General features: G+C 50.1%; 1 protein-coding gene and 1 pseudogene across 1 annotated transcript in view; both read right to left on the bottom strand.

The window, feature by feature from the left end:
- LOC131093457 (zinc finger protein 345-like) overlaps positions 1-18,864 on the bottom strand; it is a 77,918-nt pseudogene extending 59,054 nt beyond the window's left edge.
- Positions 6,985-19,778, bottom strand: part of LOC131093416 (zinc finger protein OZF-like) — a 71,916-nt gene continuing 59,122 nt past the window's right edge. The window contains exons 2-4 of the mRNA XM_058040581.1: positions 13,396-14,392; positions 10,944-11,852; positions 6,985-8,750 (exon numbers count right to left, since the gene is read on the bottom strand). Coding sequence (XP_057896564.1) covers positions 11,789-11,852; positions 13,396-14,378 — 1,047 coding nt within the window. The 5' untranslated portion in view covers positions 14,379-14,392 and the 3' untranslated portion in view covers positions 6,985-8,750; positions 10,944-11,788. The remainder of the gene's footprint in view (positions 8,751-10,943; positions 11,853-13,395; positions 14,393-19,778) is intronic.

The raw sequence follows: 19,778 nt of genomic DNA, 5'->3' as shown, positions 1-19,778 counted from the left end.
CCTGCTCCGCTCCCAGCCCGGCCCGGGCAATGCCGGCGCCCAAAAGCAGCCGCGCTCTGCCCTGGGGGCATCTCCAAAACTGCACCGCCCGCCCGGCACTGGGAGCGATACTGGGAGCACCGGGAGCGATACTGGGAGCACTGGGAGCCATGGTGAGAGCACTGGGAGCGATACTGGGAGCACTGGGAGAGATACTGGGAGCACTGGGAGCGATGGTGAGAGCACCGGGCAGGAGCTGGGAGCGCTCTCCCTGCCAGTGCCGCCCGTACTGGGAGCACTGGGAGCGCTCTCCCTGCCAGTGCCGCCCGTACTGGGAGCACTGGGAGCGAACTGGGAGCGCTCTCCCTGCCGGTGCCGCCCGTAGTGGGAGCACTGGGAGCGAACTGGGAGCGCTCTCCCTGCCGGTGCCGCCCGTAGTGGGAGCACTGGGAGCGAACTGGGAGCGCTCTCCCCGCCACTGCCGCCCGTACTGGGAGCACTGGGAGCGCTCTCCCTGCCGGTGCCGCCCGTACTGGGAGCACTGGGAGCGCTCTCCCTGCCGGTGCCGCCCGTACTGGGAGCACTGGGAGCGAACTGGGAGCGCTCTCCCCGCCAATGCCGCCCGTACTGGGAGCACTGGGAGCGCTGGGAGCGCTCTCCCCGCCAATGCCGCCCGTACTGGGAGCACTGGGAGCGAACTGGGAGCGCTCTCCCTGCCGGTGCCGCCCGTACTGGGAGCACTGGGAGCGAACTGGGAGCGCTCTCCCTGCCAATGCCGCCCGTACTGGGAGCGCTGGGAGCACTGGGAGCGAGCGGCGCCCGGACGCGGCTGCTGCCAGCGGGGGGGCGGGGCCAGACGGGGGCGGAGCTATGGAAATGTCAGGGCTGTGATTGGTGGGCGGGAGCAGCGCGGGGTGTCTCCTGTCGCGTGAGGGCTGAGGCGGGCTGGAGCCATGGCGGCGGCGTCCGGTGAGAGGGGACCGGGAGCGGGAATACAGGACAGAGACCGGGAATGGGAGCGGGAATACAGGACAGGGACCGGGAGCGGGAACACAGGACAGGGACCGGGAATGGGACCGGGAACACAGGACAGGGACCGGGAATGGGAGCGGGAATACAGGACAGAGACCGGGAATACAGGACAGGGACCGGGAATGGGAGCGGGAATACAGGACAGAGACCGGGAATACAGGACAGGGACCGGGAATGGGAGCGGGAACACAGGACAGAGACCGGGAATGGGACCGGGAACACAGGACAGAGACCGGGAATACAGGACAGGGACCGGGAATGGGAGCGGGAACACAGGACAGAGACCGGGAATGGGACCGGGAACACAGGACAGGAACAGGGAATACAGGACAGAGACCGGGAATGGGACTGGAAATACGGAAATGGGAACGGGAGCGAGAATACGGAAACGGCAACGGGACTGAGAATATGGGATGAGGAGTAGGAAGAGAGGACCGGGATTGAGGACGGGAATATGGGAACGGGACTGGAAATGCGGGAACTGGAATATGGGAATGGGACCGGGACCGGGAATGTGAAAACGGAAGAGGGAGTATAGAAATAGAAATATGCCGACAGGAATACGAGAACGGGAACAGGAAAGATAGGGAATACGAGACTGAGAATATGGGAGCAGCAACCAGACAGAGAATATGGGACAGGAACAGGGAATGAGACCGGGAATGGGATCCGGATGGGAGCAGGACCGGACACGGGCAGGGGGTGGGGGGCACGGGAGTGACAGCAAGGAGAGGGGCATCCGGGACAGGGGACACCAGGAACCTGGACAGGGGGACGTGGGCATAGCTCCCGGGCAGGGGTCCTTGAGCAGCTGCCCCAGAACCTCCGCCAGGGTCTCTCAGTGCAGCCAGAGACGCTTGGCCCTGGTTTCCCAAAGCCGTGAGCAGCTCCCAGGTCCCTTCCAGGAGCACTCCCTCCAGCTCACACAGCCCCTGCAAGTTCCTGCCATGGCGCTGACCATGTCTTAGTTCAAGGTCTTTATTTTTGCCCCATTTTTGGGTGTTTGGAAAGGACAAAGAGAAATGAAAATCAAGGTCAGAGGGAGCCTGAAGAGGTGGAGCCCCCCAGCCAGCTGTCTTCTCAATATGGTTTACCAGGACCACGGATCACCAGGGGGTCACTGGGGATCATCCAGCGCGGATCCTCCCATGGCGGATGGAGCTGGAGCAGCGCACGAAGCTCTTCCCACACTCAGGGCACTCACAGGCTTCCCTCAGTGGCGCCTCCGTTGGTGTCGGGTCAAGGCCGAGCTGTGCCTGAAGCTCTCGGCACACTCGAGACTCTAGTATGGCCTCTCCACAGTGTGAATCCACTGACGTAGGAGCTTGGAGCTGCTCTGAAAGCTCTTCCCACACTCAGGACGCTCATAGGGCCTGTGACACCACGAGGGGCAGGGCTGGGATGTGCTCTGGTGCCTGTAAATGTGGTAATCACATATCCTCTGAACAAAGAGACATAGCTCTCCCAGGATTTTCCTGGGAAGCTGTGAGAAGCTGCGAGAAAGCTCAGAGAAAAGAATTAAAACAATTTTTATCTCTCTTTCTGCACATGTTGTTTATAGATATGATTTTCCAGAGTGTGCTATTCTTACTTCGCCAAGAGTGTGAGGTTTTTACTTTAAGACCAAACAGTCTCAGCTTAATGAGTTGGGTTATAAAAGATGCGCTATTTTCTATTAAATGCCTTCTTTCCACCTTCTGAAGACTGGAGTCTTTGTTCCCGTTGCTGACTCAATGGCAACGTGTGCAGTGCCCAGGGCAGGGTCACAGCGGGGCAGCGCTCAGTGTCCCCAGCAGTGCCCAGGGCAGCGCTCAGTGTCCCCAGCAGGTCACGCTGTGTCCCCAGGGCGGCTCTCAGTGTCCCCAGCAGTGCCCAGGGCAGCTCTCGGTGTCCCCAGCAGTGCCCAGGGCAGCTCTCGGTGTCCCCAGCAGGTCACGCTGTGTCCCCAGCAGGTCACTGTGCACCCGGGGCAGGCTGGGCTGGACGGGGCTGGGGCACAAACGCCGTCCCCGGGCCGGGCTCTGCCCCTGCCCCTGGCCCAGCCCCTGCTGGCAGCGCCCTGGGCAGGGCACGGGGCTGCTGCTGGCCCGGGGGACAGGCCTTGCCCCCTGCCACTGCCCGGGCCCCTCGGGTGCCTGTCCCATGTCCCTGTGCCTTCTGTCCCCGCTGCTCCCCGCCACCTCCACTGCCTCCATCAGAGCCCCTCTCAACCTCTGCGCTGTGACCTCTGGAAACAAAGAAAGAATGAAGGAAAGGAAAGGAAGTGTAGCTGGTTGACCCTGACTGGATGCCAGGCACTCACCATAGCTGCTCTCTTCGCTCCCCTCCAGAGATGGGCAGGAGAGAGAAAACAGAATGAAGGCTTCATGGGCTGAGTTAAGGACTGGGACAGATCACTCAGCAGATACCATTGTTAGTGTTCGGGAACACATAAGCACGGAATGATTATATGCAGGTGCTTTTATTAAAGAGCTCTGGGCATCAGGGGTACACAGACCCAAATTTGACTCCAACATGGTTTCGAGCTGAATATGCTTTATATTCTATCATTGTATACTTACATATTAATTATTAAACTTACATTGTTCTGCTGTATACATTGATTTCATCCAAGCATGATTTTCTTGTGATTCCCCCTCAAACCCCACTACACAGTTTCTCATGATTCTTTAAACAATAATTATATTTAATCACATCTAACAATTATATTATTTATCATATACTGACTATACAGGTGCAATTTCACATGATCTAGCAAATACAAAGCCTAACATTTCTCAGTGCCTACTTTAACATTATCCCAGGGCCTACTAAGCCTAACTTTCTAGTTCCCCAAATTTTCTGTGATTTTAAAATCCTTTATTACCACCATCATGGGCAAAACATGTTTGAAATTAGAGACATTAATTTAATTTATTGTTATCAAAATTGGAGCAGAATAGTGAAAAGTAAAATAAAGCTTTAAAAACACCTTCTGCCCATTCCTCCCTCCCTCCCAGCTCTGCCTCCTCCCGCAGTGGGTGCAGGCAGACAGGCAATGGGGGTTCTGCTCAGTTCATTCCTGTTGTTGCTCCTGCTGCTCAAGGAGAGGAGTCATTCCCCTGCTGCACCATGGGGTCCCTGCTGGAGACACTTCTCCATGAACTTCTCCGGGGTGAGTTCATCTCAGGGACAGCAGCTCTTCACAAACTGCTGCAGCATGCCTCACTCTCCCATGGGCTCACATGGAAGGACCCTGCTCCAGCGTGGGCTCCTCTCTCCATGGCTTTGCAGGCCCCTGCCTGGTCCCTGCTCCAGCACAGGTTTCTCATGGGGTCACAGCCCCTGCTCAGGCCCCCCCTGCTCCAGCACGGGCTCCTCCAGGTGCTGCAGGTGCATCTCTGCTCTCTGGGCCCTCCATGGGCTGCAGGGGCCCAGCTGCCTCCCCAGGGGCTGCCCAGGGAATCTCCGGGCAATCAGCTCCAGCCCCTGGAGCAGCTCCTGCCCCTCCTGCTGCCCATCCTGCCCTGGGCTGTGCAGAGTTGTTCCTCTCCCACATGTTCTCACCCTGGTCACAGCTACAACTACACGATCACCAGTCTTTTTCTTGAATCTCTTTTCCCAAAGGTGTCACCAACATTTCTAACAGGCACAGCCTTGGCCGGAGGCCGCTCCATCCTGAGCTGGCTGGAATTGCCTCTGTGGGACACAAAGGAGCAGCTGCTTCCAGCAGCCTCTCACAGAAGGTGTTCCTAGAGCTCCTCCTTACCAAAGCCTGGCCATGCAAATCTAGTATGAGCATGGTAGGGTTTTTATAACCATTATTAATTATTATTATTTCTATTATCACTATTGTTGCTATTAATGTTACAGCCATTATTATTACTAATTTGATTCTTTTTTACTCTATATTAATAGTGACTATAGTAGAACTTGAAACCAAAGTTCTTAATTACAAATAGACGTTATAATTTTGGCAGCTGCTTGCCCTGCCCTGTTCTGTGTGTGAACCTTCCAGGGCTTCCTATTTCCCTGGTTTGGAGAAATCAATGGCATCGCTCCCATGTCAGAAAGAGAGGGCTCATTCCATTCAAATGGAACAATCCTTGGATATATGGAAATTTGGAAGTAGAATCCCAGTTTTGACCATGGGCACCTGGATGGGAGTGATGATTCTTCTCCATAGTAGGGAAAGGGTGTAGCCCCAGTGTTTTGAAGGCAGATGAGAGGTGCCCCCCAGGAGGTAAAGGCCAGCAACACGTCTGTCTTTGAAGCTCTCACTGAGGAGCAATCCTTGGATATACAGAATTTGGGAGGTAGAATCCCAATTTTTGACAAGGGCACATGGACAATAAGGACAGTTCTTTTCCATAGGAAGAAAAGTATGGGGCCCCAGTGTTTTGGTGGCAGATCAGAGATAGCCCCCAGGAGGCCAAGTCAGCCAGACCCATCTGTCCTGACACCTTTATTGACAGAGCAACCCTTTGATAGAAGAAATTTTGGAGCCAGAGTCTCAATTTTGGCCATGAGCCCCTGGAGGAGAAGGACAGCTCTGTTCCATAGGAAAGAAAGCCCAGAGCCCCAGTGCTCCAGGGGCAGATGAGAAGCTGGCCTCAGCATGCCGAGGTCAGCAGGACCTGTCAGGTGGCCCCAGCAGGCCAAGACCTGTTCCATGCTCCCATGGTTCCATGGGCTCCCTCAGTGTCACAAAGGTGTCCTTGGTTCCACAGCACCCGGCAGTGTCACAGTGGACTCCACGGGGACCTGTGGTACCACAATGGTCTCCTTGCATCCATGGGGCCTGTCACAATCACACTGGTCCCTTGGTTCCGTGGGGCCCAGCATGGCCTGGTGATCCCCTTGGATCAAATTCCAAAATTACGGGGCTCCCAAGCAAAAATGTAGGAATAGGAATAACAGTTCTTTGCTATGAAATACATAGAGAACAGAAAAGAACAAACACCAACATGCTAACAGAAGTTTTCCACCCGCTAAGCACAAGTGATCATGGGATACTCCATTCCTTATCCATGCCCCAGACAGCTTTGAGCAATGAACCTTGTGTGAGCCCACCAGCTGCAGAGGATTTTCCTTTGACAACAGGGAGGATGCTCTGGGGGGCTGTTGAGAGACTGAAATATTGTGGTTCATGGCTTAAACTTTGTTAGGATGGACTTTTTGCCCATTATGGCAGCGTGTCCAGAGGAGGGCAATGAGGCTGGTGAGGGATTTGGAACACTTCCCTTCCCTTCCCTTCCCTTCCCTTCCCTTCCCTTCCCTTCCCTTCCCTTCCCTTCCCTTCCCTTCCCTTCCCTTCCCTTCCCTTCCCTTCCCTTCCCTTCCCTTCCCTTCCCTTCCCTTCCCTTCCCTTCCCTTCCCTTCCCTTCCCTTCCCTTCCCTTCCCTTCCCTTCCCTTCCCTTCCCTTCCCTTCCCTTCCCTTCCCTTCCCTTCCCTTCCCTTCCCTTCCCTTCCCTTCCCTTCCCTTCCCTTCCCTTCCCTCCCCTCCCCTCCCCTCCCCTCCCCTCCCCTCCCCTCCCGTCCCCTCCCGTCCCCTCCCCTCCCCTCCCGTCCCCTTCTCTCATATTTACTGTTAAACACACTCCACACTCCAAAGAAATGAAATTTAGCAAAATGTTTAATTATAGTGAGTTGTGTGTGAACTGGTTTGTTAAAAAGTAGGTTTGTAGCTGTTGAAAGTGTGTTGGGTTTTGTGTGTAACCTAGCAGGTAGTCTTAGGGATTTAATAAATAATTAAACTAGTGCAGGAAAGTAAGAATGCTAACCTGTCTAGAGGCAGCATACAATGCTCTTAGAATAAGATAAGCAGAAGATTAATGATCTTGTTTGTGAACCAAGGAATTTATCACGAGGGGTCTGTGACCAGGCAAGGGGAACGGGGAACTGTTCCTTGGAGGCTAGGCAAGGGGAACGGGGAAACTGTTCCTTGGAGACTTTGTTGTGAATCGCATGTATAAGAGGGAAGCACCCATACGTGAATTTGGGGGCTTGGACTTTGGGACGTGAGTCCCCCAGTTCCCCGGGCCCTTAATAAAGCACCCACAAAACTTATCCGAGTTTTGTGTCATTTACCAATCGGGCAACAGTGCGAGCTCAGCGGCCTCTGACCCGGCCACGGCGGCTGTGGGGGCGGCACGGGGAGAAAGGGGCTCCTTTCGCCAGAGCCACGGCGAGCAGCCGGCCTCAGCGCCACTGCAGGAGCAAATGGACGGCAGCAGGAACCTCGGAGTGTCAGCTGGAACAGAGGGGAGCAGATCCCCGGGGGCGGTGAATGAAAGTGTAGCACTAACCCTGGAGCGGTGGCAGAAGCAGCAGCAGCGGGCTGTCCTGATGGATGCAGGGTGTTGCACTATAGTGTAGCAAAAACCCCTTAATTAAGCAGTGGCAGAAAACAGCAGCGGCTGGGTGGGAGATTTCTCCTTTGCATGGCTCACTGGTGATGTCCGGTCCTGAGGCTGGGTCACCACGCAAAGGGAGCAGCCTGGTAGGGGAAGGGGTGCTCCCAGCTCCCAGCACACCAGCCCTGGGCTCTCAAGTGGCAGAGCAGCAGAGAAGCAAGCTGGCAACCCTAGTCACAGTGCCAAAGGAGAAAAAAGAAAACAAGGAAAAAAGCAAAAGGCCACAACTGCAGGGCAACAGTGTCTCAAATGAGATGCACTGTGCTGCATGGCTGCTGAGCTGATCACCCCAGCCTGAAGGAAGAGCAGCCTCTGGATCAGCCCAGCCCCCACAGGATCCCAGGCTGCCCCTCCACCCATTGCGATATTCTCAGAGCTGGGGAGGGGAGGCAGTGACCATTATGAACACAAAACAAAGAAACCCCAAAATGGTTATGAGGTATGAACCATCCCCAAGACAGCTCCATGAGGCTGCACTGTGTCACAATGGGCACTGGGTTGTACCAGCGTTGGCAACACCCCAGTGGCACCTGTGTCCCAGGAGGCCCCACTTTGTCAAAGCACAGCTTTAGTTCCATGAGATTCCATGCTGTCACAATGTTCTGCTGAGTTCCATGTGGCTGTGCTGTGTCACAATGGACACTGAATTCCATGTGCCCGGGCACTATTCAAGTGGCACCTGGGTTCCATGAGGCCCTGTTGTGCTTGCAGGTGACACTTGGTTCCCCAAGATGTCATTATGTCACTCTGTGAGGCCTTAAAGAACCGAGAAATAAAGCAACACCTTTTGGAGATAGTATTTGTATAGGAGGTAATATAAAAGCTGGTCTTTATTGGAGACCTCCAGGAGTAGATATGAAAAATGTCCACAAAATGCCCACACCCACCACAAAAGGTGAATACAGTTTTGCAAGTTTAGCAGATTAGCATTGATGACAAAAATCACCAATTAGGAGTGCAAGTGGTGATGCAATTCCCCCCATGGTCTTCTAAGCCTTCCCCGTCTCTGGTCTTGGTTTAGGACAAATCTGGAGAAAGCCTCCAAAAGGGGCCCCTCCAGAAAGCCAACCTACACAGCCTCTCTTCTTCAATCAGTTCGGGATGAATTTCTTCAGAGAGAAGTGGAAAAAACCCTGTTTATTTAATAGGTAAAGCACTCCCCAGCTCACAGAATGAACAATACCAGATAACAACACTCACTTGCTGCTCTGAAGAAATGACAAATTCAGAAAGCGTCTCTGGTGGGTCGCTCCGTTCTCGGTCCCTCTGGCGCTGGCAAAGGCTGCAGAGTCTGAGCTCTGGGTGATTCCCCAGGTCCCGCTCTGGAGCAGCTTCAAATGGCTCTAAGAAAAAGGGAAAGAAAAGCAGTCCAGGGAAAACTCAGACTGCCTCAGCTAGCTAAACTAACCAACTAAGTAAAAAGCAAAAGAAGCATGGTGCTCTGCCCTGTCTGTGCCTAGACATCAACGGTCTAGGCAAATGTGGAGGAGTGAGTCAGTGAGTGAGTGAGTGAGTGAGTGAGTGAGGCTGATAACAAACTCTGTGCTTCTTCTCCCCGCCTTTGCTTTCAGCCAGTCTTGAAGGCACAGAATAGAACACCCAGCACAGACAGAACACATGATGGGGGATACAAGCATCATAACGTCACCCTAGAACACCCTCCAATGGGACTGTACTTTATGAGAATTGGTCCTGAAGAGCTGGTTTTGACCTTGGTTTCTAAGGAGAACCAAGACAGGATAGAGGCTTTGAAATGTGTTTTGTCTTTCTGTGTAGGGAAATAATGAAGCTAAGCTACAATAACAGACTACAGAGCTACAAATAGAGCTCTGTAGTTTGTTGTTGTAAATGAGTAAAGAATGCAGAGACTATATAAAAGAAAAAAGGCAGAATTTCTGCATAATTCCTCTTTTTTAGAGACTATGTTGTCTAGTTTGCTCCATATTTAACCACAGCATCATATAATAGATGTCAACTATACACTTTTTATTCAGGCCCACTTGAGTAACCATGAAGTGAGTGTACTGAAGATATATCCAAAGTTCAACAAGACTTTTGAAAGCTACCTGGTGTAGAATTTGAGTTTGCTTTCAAATTTCAACCAAATCTTTAAGAATTCTTACACTCTGATCTACATAATAACGACTGCATTATTAATATTTCTGTGGCTAGTAGGAAATTGAAAGGTATCCTGTTTGGTAAAACTATACTAGAAAAATCATGGACTTCATCTTGTAAGGCTGAAATTGCGTTTGAAGTTTTGCCTTTCAGTGTGTCCAATAATCCTTGATGTGATCAGATATTATGTGTGGAATTACAGCCCCAAGAGCACAGGCCTGATCTTTATCTAGGGGCAAACCTACCAGGCCAGATTCTCACATATCCAGTATCACCCTGACAAGTTGTTCTTATGAAGAGCTTTTGGATACACTTTGGGCTCCATTTACATGCAAATTTTGGGGCCAAACTTGAGTTATGGTTACCAGCTGTGCAGATAACAAGCACAAAAAGAACAATTTAAACCACATCATCCTGATTTGTGTCAGTCTCTGTTTTCCAGCTGTTTCAGCAGAGATTTCCCCAGATAATATGACAAATCTCTGGAGCTTCTGCAAAGTGGAACTTCAAACAATTAAATCCCTCTGTAAGTTAATTTTCCCCCTCATATATGAATTCCTCCTGTGAATATATATACATAATTATACATATATGTAAATTATATATATAACATATATAATATATACAATTTGATATGGCCTGCCATGTGATGTTTCATTAGGACTTACGTTGTCTTTTTGCTTTGGTATCGGAATAAATCACATAAGACTTTATTTTCTTCATGGTGAAAAAGCTTATTCTTTATTCAAGTAACTCGTTTTTATACAGTTTTACATACCTTGTGTGTGTGATTCCAATTGGGTTAGTAGCTTTTTTGCCAATTACTTTATTGGTTAGTAAGAGATACTTTACTTGTCCATCAAATCTCTCTATAAAATTGTTTACATATTTTCTTCTCTGGTTCTCATGGGATAGATTTAATGTTTATGCAGGCACTAGTTGTTTTTCATCCAGGAATAAACTGTTATGTTAATGAACTCTTCACACCAGGATTGCTTTCACATGGGAACTTGCAAAGTGCAAGCTTGACAAGGTCACTGATCTAACAGAGCAGGCCTGATTTTATGAGGCCTTTAAAAATAATTTTTCTACCTTACTGCAACACTTTGGTTGTATGTGGATTCTCAGTAAGGCTCTGGGTAAAACCTGAACTTATGTCATGGATGTTTCCAACAAATTTTATATATATCTGTGCTTTGAGGGTTCCAGTCACAGGTGTGTAGGGAATTTATAGATCCCAAACAATTCCCAACATTTGACTAACATCTCCAATCACAGGGGGACCAACTCCAAAGGAACCCCAAACACTGGAATTATATGATTTATTAAAATATCCACCACTTCCTTTTGTTGTGTTGGTGCAACAGGGGTAAGCCTCAGACCGTCCACTGAAGGTATCACCTACCCCTAATACATACCTGCATCCTTTTTGGGTGTAACTCAGTAGAATTTATTCGCCAACAATGTCCAGGAGAATCCCCAGCCTCTGTTATTTCTAACACAACTCTTTTGCTCATGTTTGGGTGGGTTCTAGAGAAGATTTCACATTTGTTACGGATTGTACAATATCAGTTTTTTCCCTTTCTGTTACTGATTTCTTAATGTTTCAAAAGGTTTCTTGTTCCCCTGCAAGTGTTTTTATGTTCTCGCTGAGGTGGGACTACAGTCTGTCCCTCTGGTGTAACAGTCCATTCACTTTCCTTGATTTCAACCTTTGTGCCAGAAAACTGATGGCTCTGTTGATCACATTTTGGGACAAACCATGTCAAACTGATTTCCTTCTGTAGCACCACTGTTAAGATCCTTTTTCTTGCTTCTTTTACTATTTTATCGACAAAAAGATTCTCTAACTCAAGAGTTGCTTCCCCATTTTGATGAATCTTGCAATGTATAAAGGCTGCTTTCCAGACTCCTTAATACTCTCTAGCAGTGGATGGGTCTGTTCAGTGTGTTCAATTCCAGGCCTTGAACAGTTGCCAGTCCTCTCTCTTTCCAGATGACCTCACTGAAAACATTAAATGCATATTCAGAATTAGTCCATATTTTTACATTCTTTCCTTCGCTCAGTCCTTGGCCTTTCTTATTCACAGGGATGCAGAAGCTATTTTTAAAATTTAATTCAGTAAACCATCCTCAACTATCTGTTATTCTCCACACTTTGCAAAATACCAACAGATCCTTCTTAGAAGCATTTGGCAAATAGGGTGAGTGATGCATCACCCAGTGTTTTCCTAATTCATATTTTAAAGGTTGAAAGAAGGTCTCAGCTTTCAGCTACAAAGGTGACATCAGCCTTTGGATTCTGCCTCTGCCTTCGCCCACCGTGGCTGTAGAAGAGTTAGAAAAAGTGATGAAAGGGGAAAAAAAACCCTTGAGAAACAACCCCATAAGCAAATCCCCTCACCCCGCTGGGACAGAACAAGTGGCCTAACAAACCTTACGAAACAGATGGGATCCTGTAAAATGTTACAATTTGGTTTCTAAGAGCCTTGATTTTCCTGAAAACACACAAATGCACAATTTCACGCTACACAACAAAAAGAGCTGCCTTTATGTTACCTCCTGTGGGGTCCTGGGACCATGGTTCCTAACCCCTCAGGTCACTGCACGGAAATTCTTAAAAGTCTTCAGCAGGAAAGAGTTCCTTGCAATATGTTTCTGGTCCAGAGGGAGGCTGCTGGGTCCAGTCCCATCTGAGATGCCAGAAAAACTGATGCCTTAAAAGCCTTAGAAATGAAATAACACCCTTTGGAGATAATATCAGTTCAGGAGGCAATATAAAGGCTGGTCTTTATTAGAGGCCTACAAGGGGCAAATATGGAAGATGCCCACAAAATGCTCACCCCACCATGGGGTAAATAGTTTATAAGTTTAGCAAATTAGCATATTTGACAAAAATCACCAATTAGAAGCACAGGTGGTGAGGCATGACAAAGTTCCTTGGCAAGAGACTCTGCCTGTGACTGGAGACGTCAGGCACAGCAAGGAAACAAAGCAACTACAAAGCAAAACAAAATCCAGGCAATCAAACCAGAAATGGACCAAGAACTGTCCGTGTGTGTTTAGGTGCATCTGACAAAAGGACAGTGGGGGGAAGGATAAAAGGAATATGGCCTAAAGGCTTAACAGCAAACACTCAAATTTAACTTAACCTTAACTTATATCTTAAACATAACAATTTAGCAAAGGAACAGCAATAAACAGTATTCAACCCAACTTAAGACTTAACAATTTACAGAGGGGAAGTGTTTAATTTAGCTTATAACTTATATTAAACCTGGAATTATGGTAAGGCACTTCACAAAGCACTGACTCAGCAAACTCTAACCTGTCCAACTTAAAGTTATCCAGATTTTGAGAAGTCAGGAAAAGAGTGAGAGGGAGAGACAGAGCAAGAGAGAGAAAAAGGAAAGAAATATCCACAGCCATGGCTTTAGATCTAGAGTCATCTCAGCTGATATGGGATGTGTCAGTGTCACACCCGTGTCACGGCCTTTACCTGCTCTGGTCCCTCTCACATGTGGGGTTTTCGGGGTGCCACGGGCCTGGCAGCCACTTTGGGGCTGGGCCAGAGGCTGCAGTGGCTGGGGTGGGGCAGCAGCCACCCCACCTACACAGAACTTGCTCTGACCTCCCAATTCACACTGGAGATGTCTGGGACCGTTCATCATTTCTCTGCTCTCCAACACTGAGGCTACAGACTCTGGCTACAGCTCTGAGCTCGTGCCCAAGACAACCACCCTGGCAATGGGGCTCCATGGAGCTGCTCTCAGGAACCCCCCAAGAGCTGGGGAGTGCCCCAAAACCACTTCCAAAATGTGGCATGTCCCAAAATCCCTGCAGTCAGGCCATTTGCGGAGCTTCCCTTACCAGTGCCTCTGTCGGTGCTGGGACAAGTGAGAGCCCCTGGGGAAGCTCTTCCCACACTGCTCACACAGGTAGGGCCGTGCCCCAGTGTGGGTCCGCCGGTGGTGGTTCAGGTTGGAGCGATCTCTGAAGCTCTTCCCACACTGCTCACACCTGTAGGGCTGTTGCCCAGTGTGGGTGCGCATGTGGACTATTAGGTGGGACCTCTTGTTGAAGCTCTTGCCACACGTCCAGCACTTGTAGCTGTCACATATCCTGATTTCCAAACACAGGTGGTTGTGAATCTTCCTGAAGCTCTTCCCACATTTCTCACAGTTGTTGGGCTGTTCCCTGGTGTCAATGCACTGGTGGACATCCAAGTGGGTGCTCTGGCTGAAGCTCTTCCCACATTTGGGACATTTGTGGGGCCTCTCCTCAGTATGGATCCTCTTGTGGCGGACCAGGTTGGAGTTCCGGCTGAAGTTCTTCCCACATTCTTCACACACATAGGGCTGTTCCCCAGAGCAATTTATCTTGTGCTGGTTTAGTTTGGATGTCTCTCTAAAGCTCTTCCCACGTTCAGAGCGCTTGCAAGGCCTTTCATTATCATGAGTATTCTCATGACGGGCCAGGTTGTTGCTACGGCTGAAGCTCTTCCCACATTCCCTACACTTGTAGGGCTTCTCCCCAGTGTGGATCCTCTGGTGTTTCTTCAGGTTGGAGATGTGGCTGAAGCTCCTCTCACATTCCCCACACTTGTATGACTTCTCCCTGCTTCGATGGTGCTCAGTGACCACCATGTCTGAGCTCTGGCTGAAGCTCTGTCCACCCTCCTGGCACAGGGCAGGTCTTTCCTCCTCACAGATGCCAGGGCTGGGTTTGCAGCCCCTCCTTGTGCGGGATCTCTGGGGCTTTTCCTTCCCGTTGGATTCCTGCACTATGGAATCGCTCAAAACGGCCTCTTCCACAAGGTCCTGCTGCGGGGATTTGTCCTCCCTGGTCTCCATCCTCCGCTCCTATTCTGGGGGAGGAAGGACAAGGAGAGGATGGGATTTGCCTCTGTGCCACAGGGAACGGGCAAGAGATACTCCCAAAGTGTCCCTGGCAGGACGGGGTTGGCAGCAGGGCTGTCCTGCAGCCGGGGCCGTGCTGAGCTGGGAGATGGAGCAGCAGAGAGGGGGAAAGGGGCACTGAGTTCCTCCTCACCTGCCTGGGTGTCCCAGAGCATCTTCCTCGCAGCCTCCTTCTCCATCTGACCAAGCTTTGAGAATGAGAAATCCTGGTTTTGGGGGGTAAACAAGGTGTGAGTGCCTTGGGTTGGGTGTTCCTCCTGCCCAAGTCCATCTCTAGAAGTCATCAGGTGTCTAGTGTCCGTAAAACCTCCAATAATCAAGAGTGAATCCCAAACAAGCCTTTCCCTTTCTAATCTCCTCACTCTGAGGTTCTGAGGCCCCCCTTCCTGGGGCTGCTGGGGGTCCTGTGGATTCTCCCACTCTGGGGTCCTGCTTTGGGATGCCTGGAGGGTTTTGCAGGTCCCACAAGTCCCTTCTCCCTTAATTCTGCTTTGGCTCCCAGGGGTCCCAGGCTCCCCTCACTGTAGGCACTCAAGGCTCACCCCTCTCTTAGTGACCCTTTCATCTCCTGGACCCTGCTCATCTCCAGGCTCCACCACTCCACCGGGCTGCCAGGGCCGGATAGCAAAGCCTCTGGCCTTACAAATATTGAAACAGCTCCATGCAGGGAGCCCTTGGAGTTCCTGAGGATTGGCAGAAGCCTTCCTCAAGATGTCCTGCCTTGGGTATTTTTGGTATGGCAAAACAGGCTCCTAAAGGTTGCTTGATTTGTGCTAACACCAAGGTTTGAAAGACGTGCTGGCCAAGGAAGGCTGGAACCTAAGAATGGAGAATATGACCACCTTTCCTCATAATTATTATAATTTTGAAATTATTGGATGGAAAAGGGATTTCCTTTACAAACCCCCCAGGGCAGCTGGTCCCATGGATAGCAGCTACAGGCAGAACTTCAGGAGCAGCAAGCTGCAATGGCAGGGCAGGCTCACCCGGGGCAGCAGGCGAGAGGCAGCAGAAACCCCAGGGCCCTGCCCGAGGCTGGGGGGTGTCCAGGTGATGGGTTACAGTCTGTCAGTGGGGCCCGACAGGGAATCGCTCCCTGCCATTCCTCACCGGCAGTGCCTGGTCCTGGGCTCTGGATTCGTGCAGAGGAGGCAGCCCCTGGTGCGGAATGGGGTGCTCCCACTCCTGGCACGGCACGCACCGGCTCTGGGCTCCCAAGCAGCAGAGAAGCAAGCCAGCAAGCACAGTCACAGCGCCAAAGGAAAAGAAACAAAAAGAAACAGACAGCACCCACGAAGCAGCAGGATCCCCGGTCAGAAACACCAGCAGTGTGGCCACTCCAACAGCTGGCTGGAAGGAAAGGAGCTGCCCCACACCCTGCCCCAGACTCTCTCTGCAAACCCCAACCTGGCTCCCACTCATTGCAATACTCCCGAAACAGCAACCATCCCAGACAAAAAACAAAACAATGAACCCCAAAAACTATATGAGACAAAAAACCATCCCCTAGACACTGCTATAGGTAGATAATGAGATGATTGGCTCTCGCAATTAAGGGATGACTATTGTGTGAATATTAAGAAAAGCTATAGTGATGTATAGTTATGTTATTCTAATTTAGATGTCCTTTGTTCTCCCCATAGATCCCTTTCCCCCCTCTGTATTGCTGTCTAAGACAGGTACAAAGAAGGTGTGCACACCTGCCTTGCACAGGACAGTTGGAATGGAAGCTTGGTGCTCAGGGGGTGGGCATGGCAACACCTGACCTCCAATCCCCTTACAAGAAAGCATCTCCACCAATAAATGGCACAGAAGAGCTGACTGACAGACTTTGGGAAGGGCCAGGGGTATAAAAGACTGAGCAATCATCTTGAAGATGAACTGGCCATGGGGTATCCATCAGGGTAGTTCCCAGTGCTGCGAATTTTTCCTTATGCAGTCCTTTTGTTGTATTTTTGTCAAGGTTTAATAAACCTTTTAAATTTTCAAAGTGAGCAGTTGTTTCTTACAACACCAAGTTAAAAAGAAACTTGCCAGAGGAGGGAGGCCTTGGGCCTTGTCCTATGTCCCTTCCAAAGTTGGCAGGTGGATTTCACCAGACTGTCCCAAGTGGGAAGGCTTAAATATCTTCTGGTAGCAGCATGTCAGCTAACAGGGTGGCCAGAAGCATTTCCAAGTGCTTCAGCAACTACAGGATCAGTTATATAAGTATTTTTGGAACAAGTAATTTGAAGATGGGATCATGGATGCAATAGACTCAGAGGAACTAATTTTACAGGAAAAACTCTCCAAGGGGTTATGACTGGTTTAGGAATACAATGGAACCTCCATCCCTCCTGGCACCCCCAGAGCTCAGGTCAGGTAGAAAAAAAAAACGAGTGAAGAAATAAAGAAACGCCTTTTGAAGCTAGAAACAGAAACCAAGATGCCATGGGTACAGCTTTTGCAATTGGCTCTGGCAAGAATAAGAGACAGACTCAGGGCAGATATTCAATTATCTACCTTGCAATTCATGTCTGGAATTCCTTACCCTGGTAATTCTCCACCTAGTGCAGGGTGGAGACGAGGGATGTACATTTAAGGCAGTCTGCGGCCACAATCCTGTCACTTGTGAAATCTCTCCCACAGCAAGCTGGGCTGGCACAGAGCCTGCCCTGGCACTTGGCTGCTGCCAACACCCAGCCAGGACATCGGCTCCTGCCTAAGGAGTGCAAAGCAGCACCACTGGTGGCCAAGGGGCCCATGCCAAGTGTCCCTGAGGCCAGAAACAGCCGCCAGCACAGCTCAACACGGGGGACCCCTCAGCCTGGCCTCAAGGGCTCTGAAGCCCCGGAGATTTGCACTTCCCGCCCGCAGCAGGAGGATGGGAGGCCGCCCCTGAGCCTGCCCTGAAGGCAACGCAGCAGCAGCCAGGGCTCCACAGCGGGCCAAGCCCCTGCGCCTGCCCACAGATCCTCGCCTGGAATCCTCTGCAATCCTGGCCACCCTCCTCTGCCAGCTCCAGCCACTGGCAGGACAATCCTTACTGTCGCTGTTTTCTTTCTTAAATTGTTTCTGTGCCTTCGGTTGCCACAGGTGGTGGGGAAGACAATGTGAGAATTTGACTAAATAATTAGATTACACTATTAGAATATTTCCCTTAATACTTTATATTGTCAGTCAGGGTTGGGCCAGAGGTGGGAGAATCAATTTGCAGCCTTAGGAGAAGAAGCAGCAGAAGTTCTCAACCTTAGCAATTGTTGGGTCAGGAGGGGCACGAGCACCTGAAAGCTGGCCATGGGTGACCAGCCAAGCCGCACTTAAATGGTGGGTCAGCACTTCGAGTGAAGTCCATAATGGAACGGGATTTTGGGATGAGGAAGGAAGTCCATGGCAGCTTCATTGCTCTGAAAGAGGTATTTATTGCCTAAAAAGGATGGGCGTTTATTCACAAATGCAGGAAAAAGCATTTGTGAATAAACCTTACCTTTGGGTTTAGACTGTTGGACCCCCAACTGCCCTCCTTATGATTGCAAATACTGAGGCAGATGGAATGAAACCCAGTCAGATGAGAAATGGAACATTTCAACATCAGATAGTATTATATTATCTACATCAGATAGTATTATATTATCTATTAGCATAGAAAGGAGGAGTTTGTGGAAAATTAAACAACTCAAGGACAGAATTATGTCATTGGGTCAAAGAAGACCCAGGAAGAAAAGATTAAATCAAGGGATTTAAAGTTTGTAAAGGCAATTACTAAGAAAATAAAAGAGGAGGGATTGAAACAAATAAGATGAATGTGTCTTTACAAACAGTGTGAATCTGCTTGGGGATAGGGCCATGCACTCAGAGATAGGGAAGTAACAAAAGAAGCTATTAGCTCTAGAGAATGTTACTGATCAACACAGACTGCTGCTCAGCCAAGGCCCTATTAAATTCCTGAACCTAGAGCATGAGAACAAAGACTTAGTCAAATAATGAGTAGGTTTTTCTTTCTTTTATACAATGAAAGGGGGGTGCATATTGGGAGGGGGTGCATAGAGCAGGCGATTCGGTAACTCTGTACCTTCTGATTACCTTGGCCGTGGGAAAAAGGAAGAGGGTGATGCAGCAGGGATTTTAAGATAAAAGAGAGGCTGCATCCTCCAACCATCTGAGACACCCCACGGGAAATGCCCCATGGCCTCTCCCTTTACTCGAATAAAGTTACAAGACCACTCTGTCTCCTTTTTGGACATAAACCTGGATTAATGGTGGGTTAATTCCACACACACTCACCCACCCCGACCCACCCAGCCCGCGTTTCCCCCTCATCACCTCCCTGGCGCTGCACTGAGGCCTGCTGAGGCCTGCCGGAGCGCGGAGCGCGGAGCCGCCGCCGTGTCCCACAGAGCCCCGCGCCGCCTCAGCCGCCCTCAGCCGCTCCGGCCGGTCCCGTTTGCGGGCCGCGGGAAACTCACCGGCACCGGGGTCACCGGAAGGGCCCTGGCACCCGCTGGGCTCCGCCGGGACCTCCCTGAGCCGCGGCGTTGCCTGCAGGGCCCGGAGCCCCGCGGCGAGCAGAGGAAATGGTTACGGACCGCCCCGCCCCGCGGGAATGGAAGCGGCAGGGCCCGGAGGCCGCTCCTCCTCCATGTTATGAATAAGAAGCTTGAGTAGGCCAATATTCAAGCAGCGATCAATTTAATATTTAATATGGTAAAGTATGAGCAATACAGCGCCGGGTACAGTGCGGGAAGTTTTCCCTCCAACTGCACACCGATAATTGAGGGTTACAGGTATTTATAGGGGTCCCCATCATTTTTTTTCAGCAGTTTCTCTTTTCAATTTTTACTCATCAGCAATTTTTATTCCAAATTATTACATCACAATTCTATACACTATTGTGATTTTAATTTCTCAGGCTGTATCTCAAAGGAGTATCCCCAGATGGTGACGATCCAGTTTCCGAAAGAAGAAAGAGGAATCCCATCTGGTGGGGTCCCACTCCCCAGATGTGTGCCCACCCTTTAATTGCAGAGACTGTAAATCTCATAACAGTGATGTCCAGCTTCCCTTTGGTCAAAACCATAAATCCTTCAGTTGATGTTCATCTTCCTTTCTCAAGCTGTTTTTCTCTGCTTCACTAAGGTGTGAGATAAGCATATTTCCTTTATATATATTCCAAAGCTATAGTTTCAAGGATACAATATTCTAAAATTATACTTCAAAAGGTTATTATTGCAGAGCTTCTTATGGATTAAATGCAAGCAAAAAGCAACATCTTTAACACCCTAATTCCAATGCTCCTAAATCAACCAGGGTTAATTGCAAACAAAAGATAGGTTCAAAGCCCTTTTTCCATGCTTT

Source organism: Melospiza georgiana, chromosome 25, assembly GCF_028018845.1.
Source record: "Melospiza georgiana isolate bMelGeo1 chromosome 25, bMelGeo1.pri, whole genome shotgun sequence".
NCBI lineage: Eukaryota > Metazoa > Chordata > Aves > Passeriformes > Passerellidae > Melospiza > Melospiza georgiana.
This window is presented reverse-complemented; position numbering and strand designations above follow the sequence as displayed.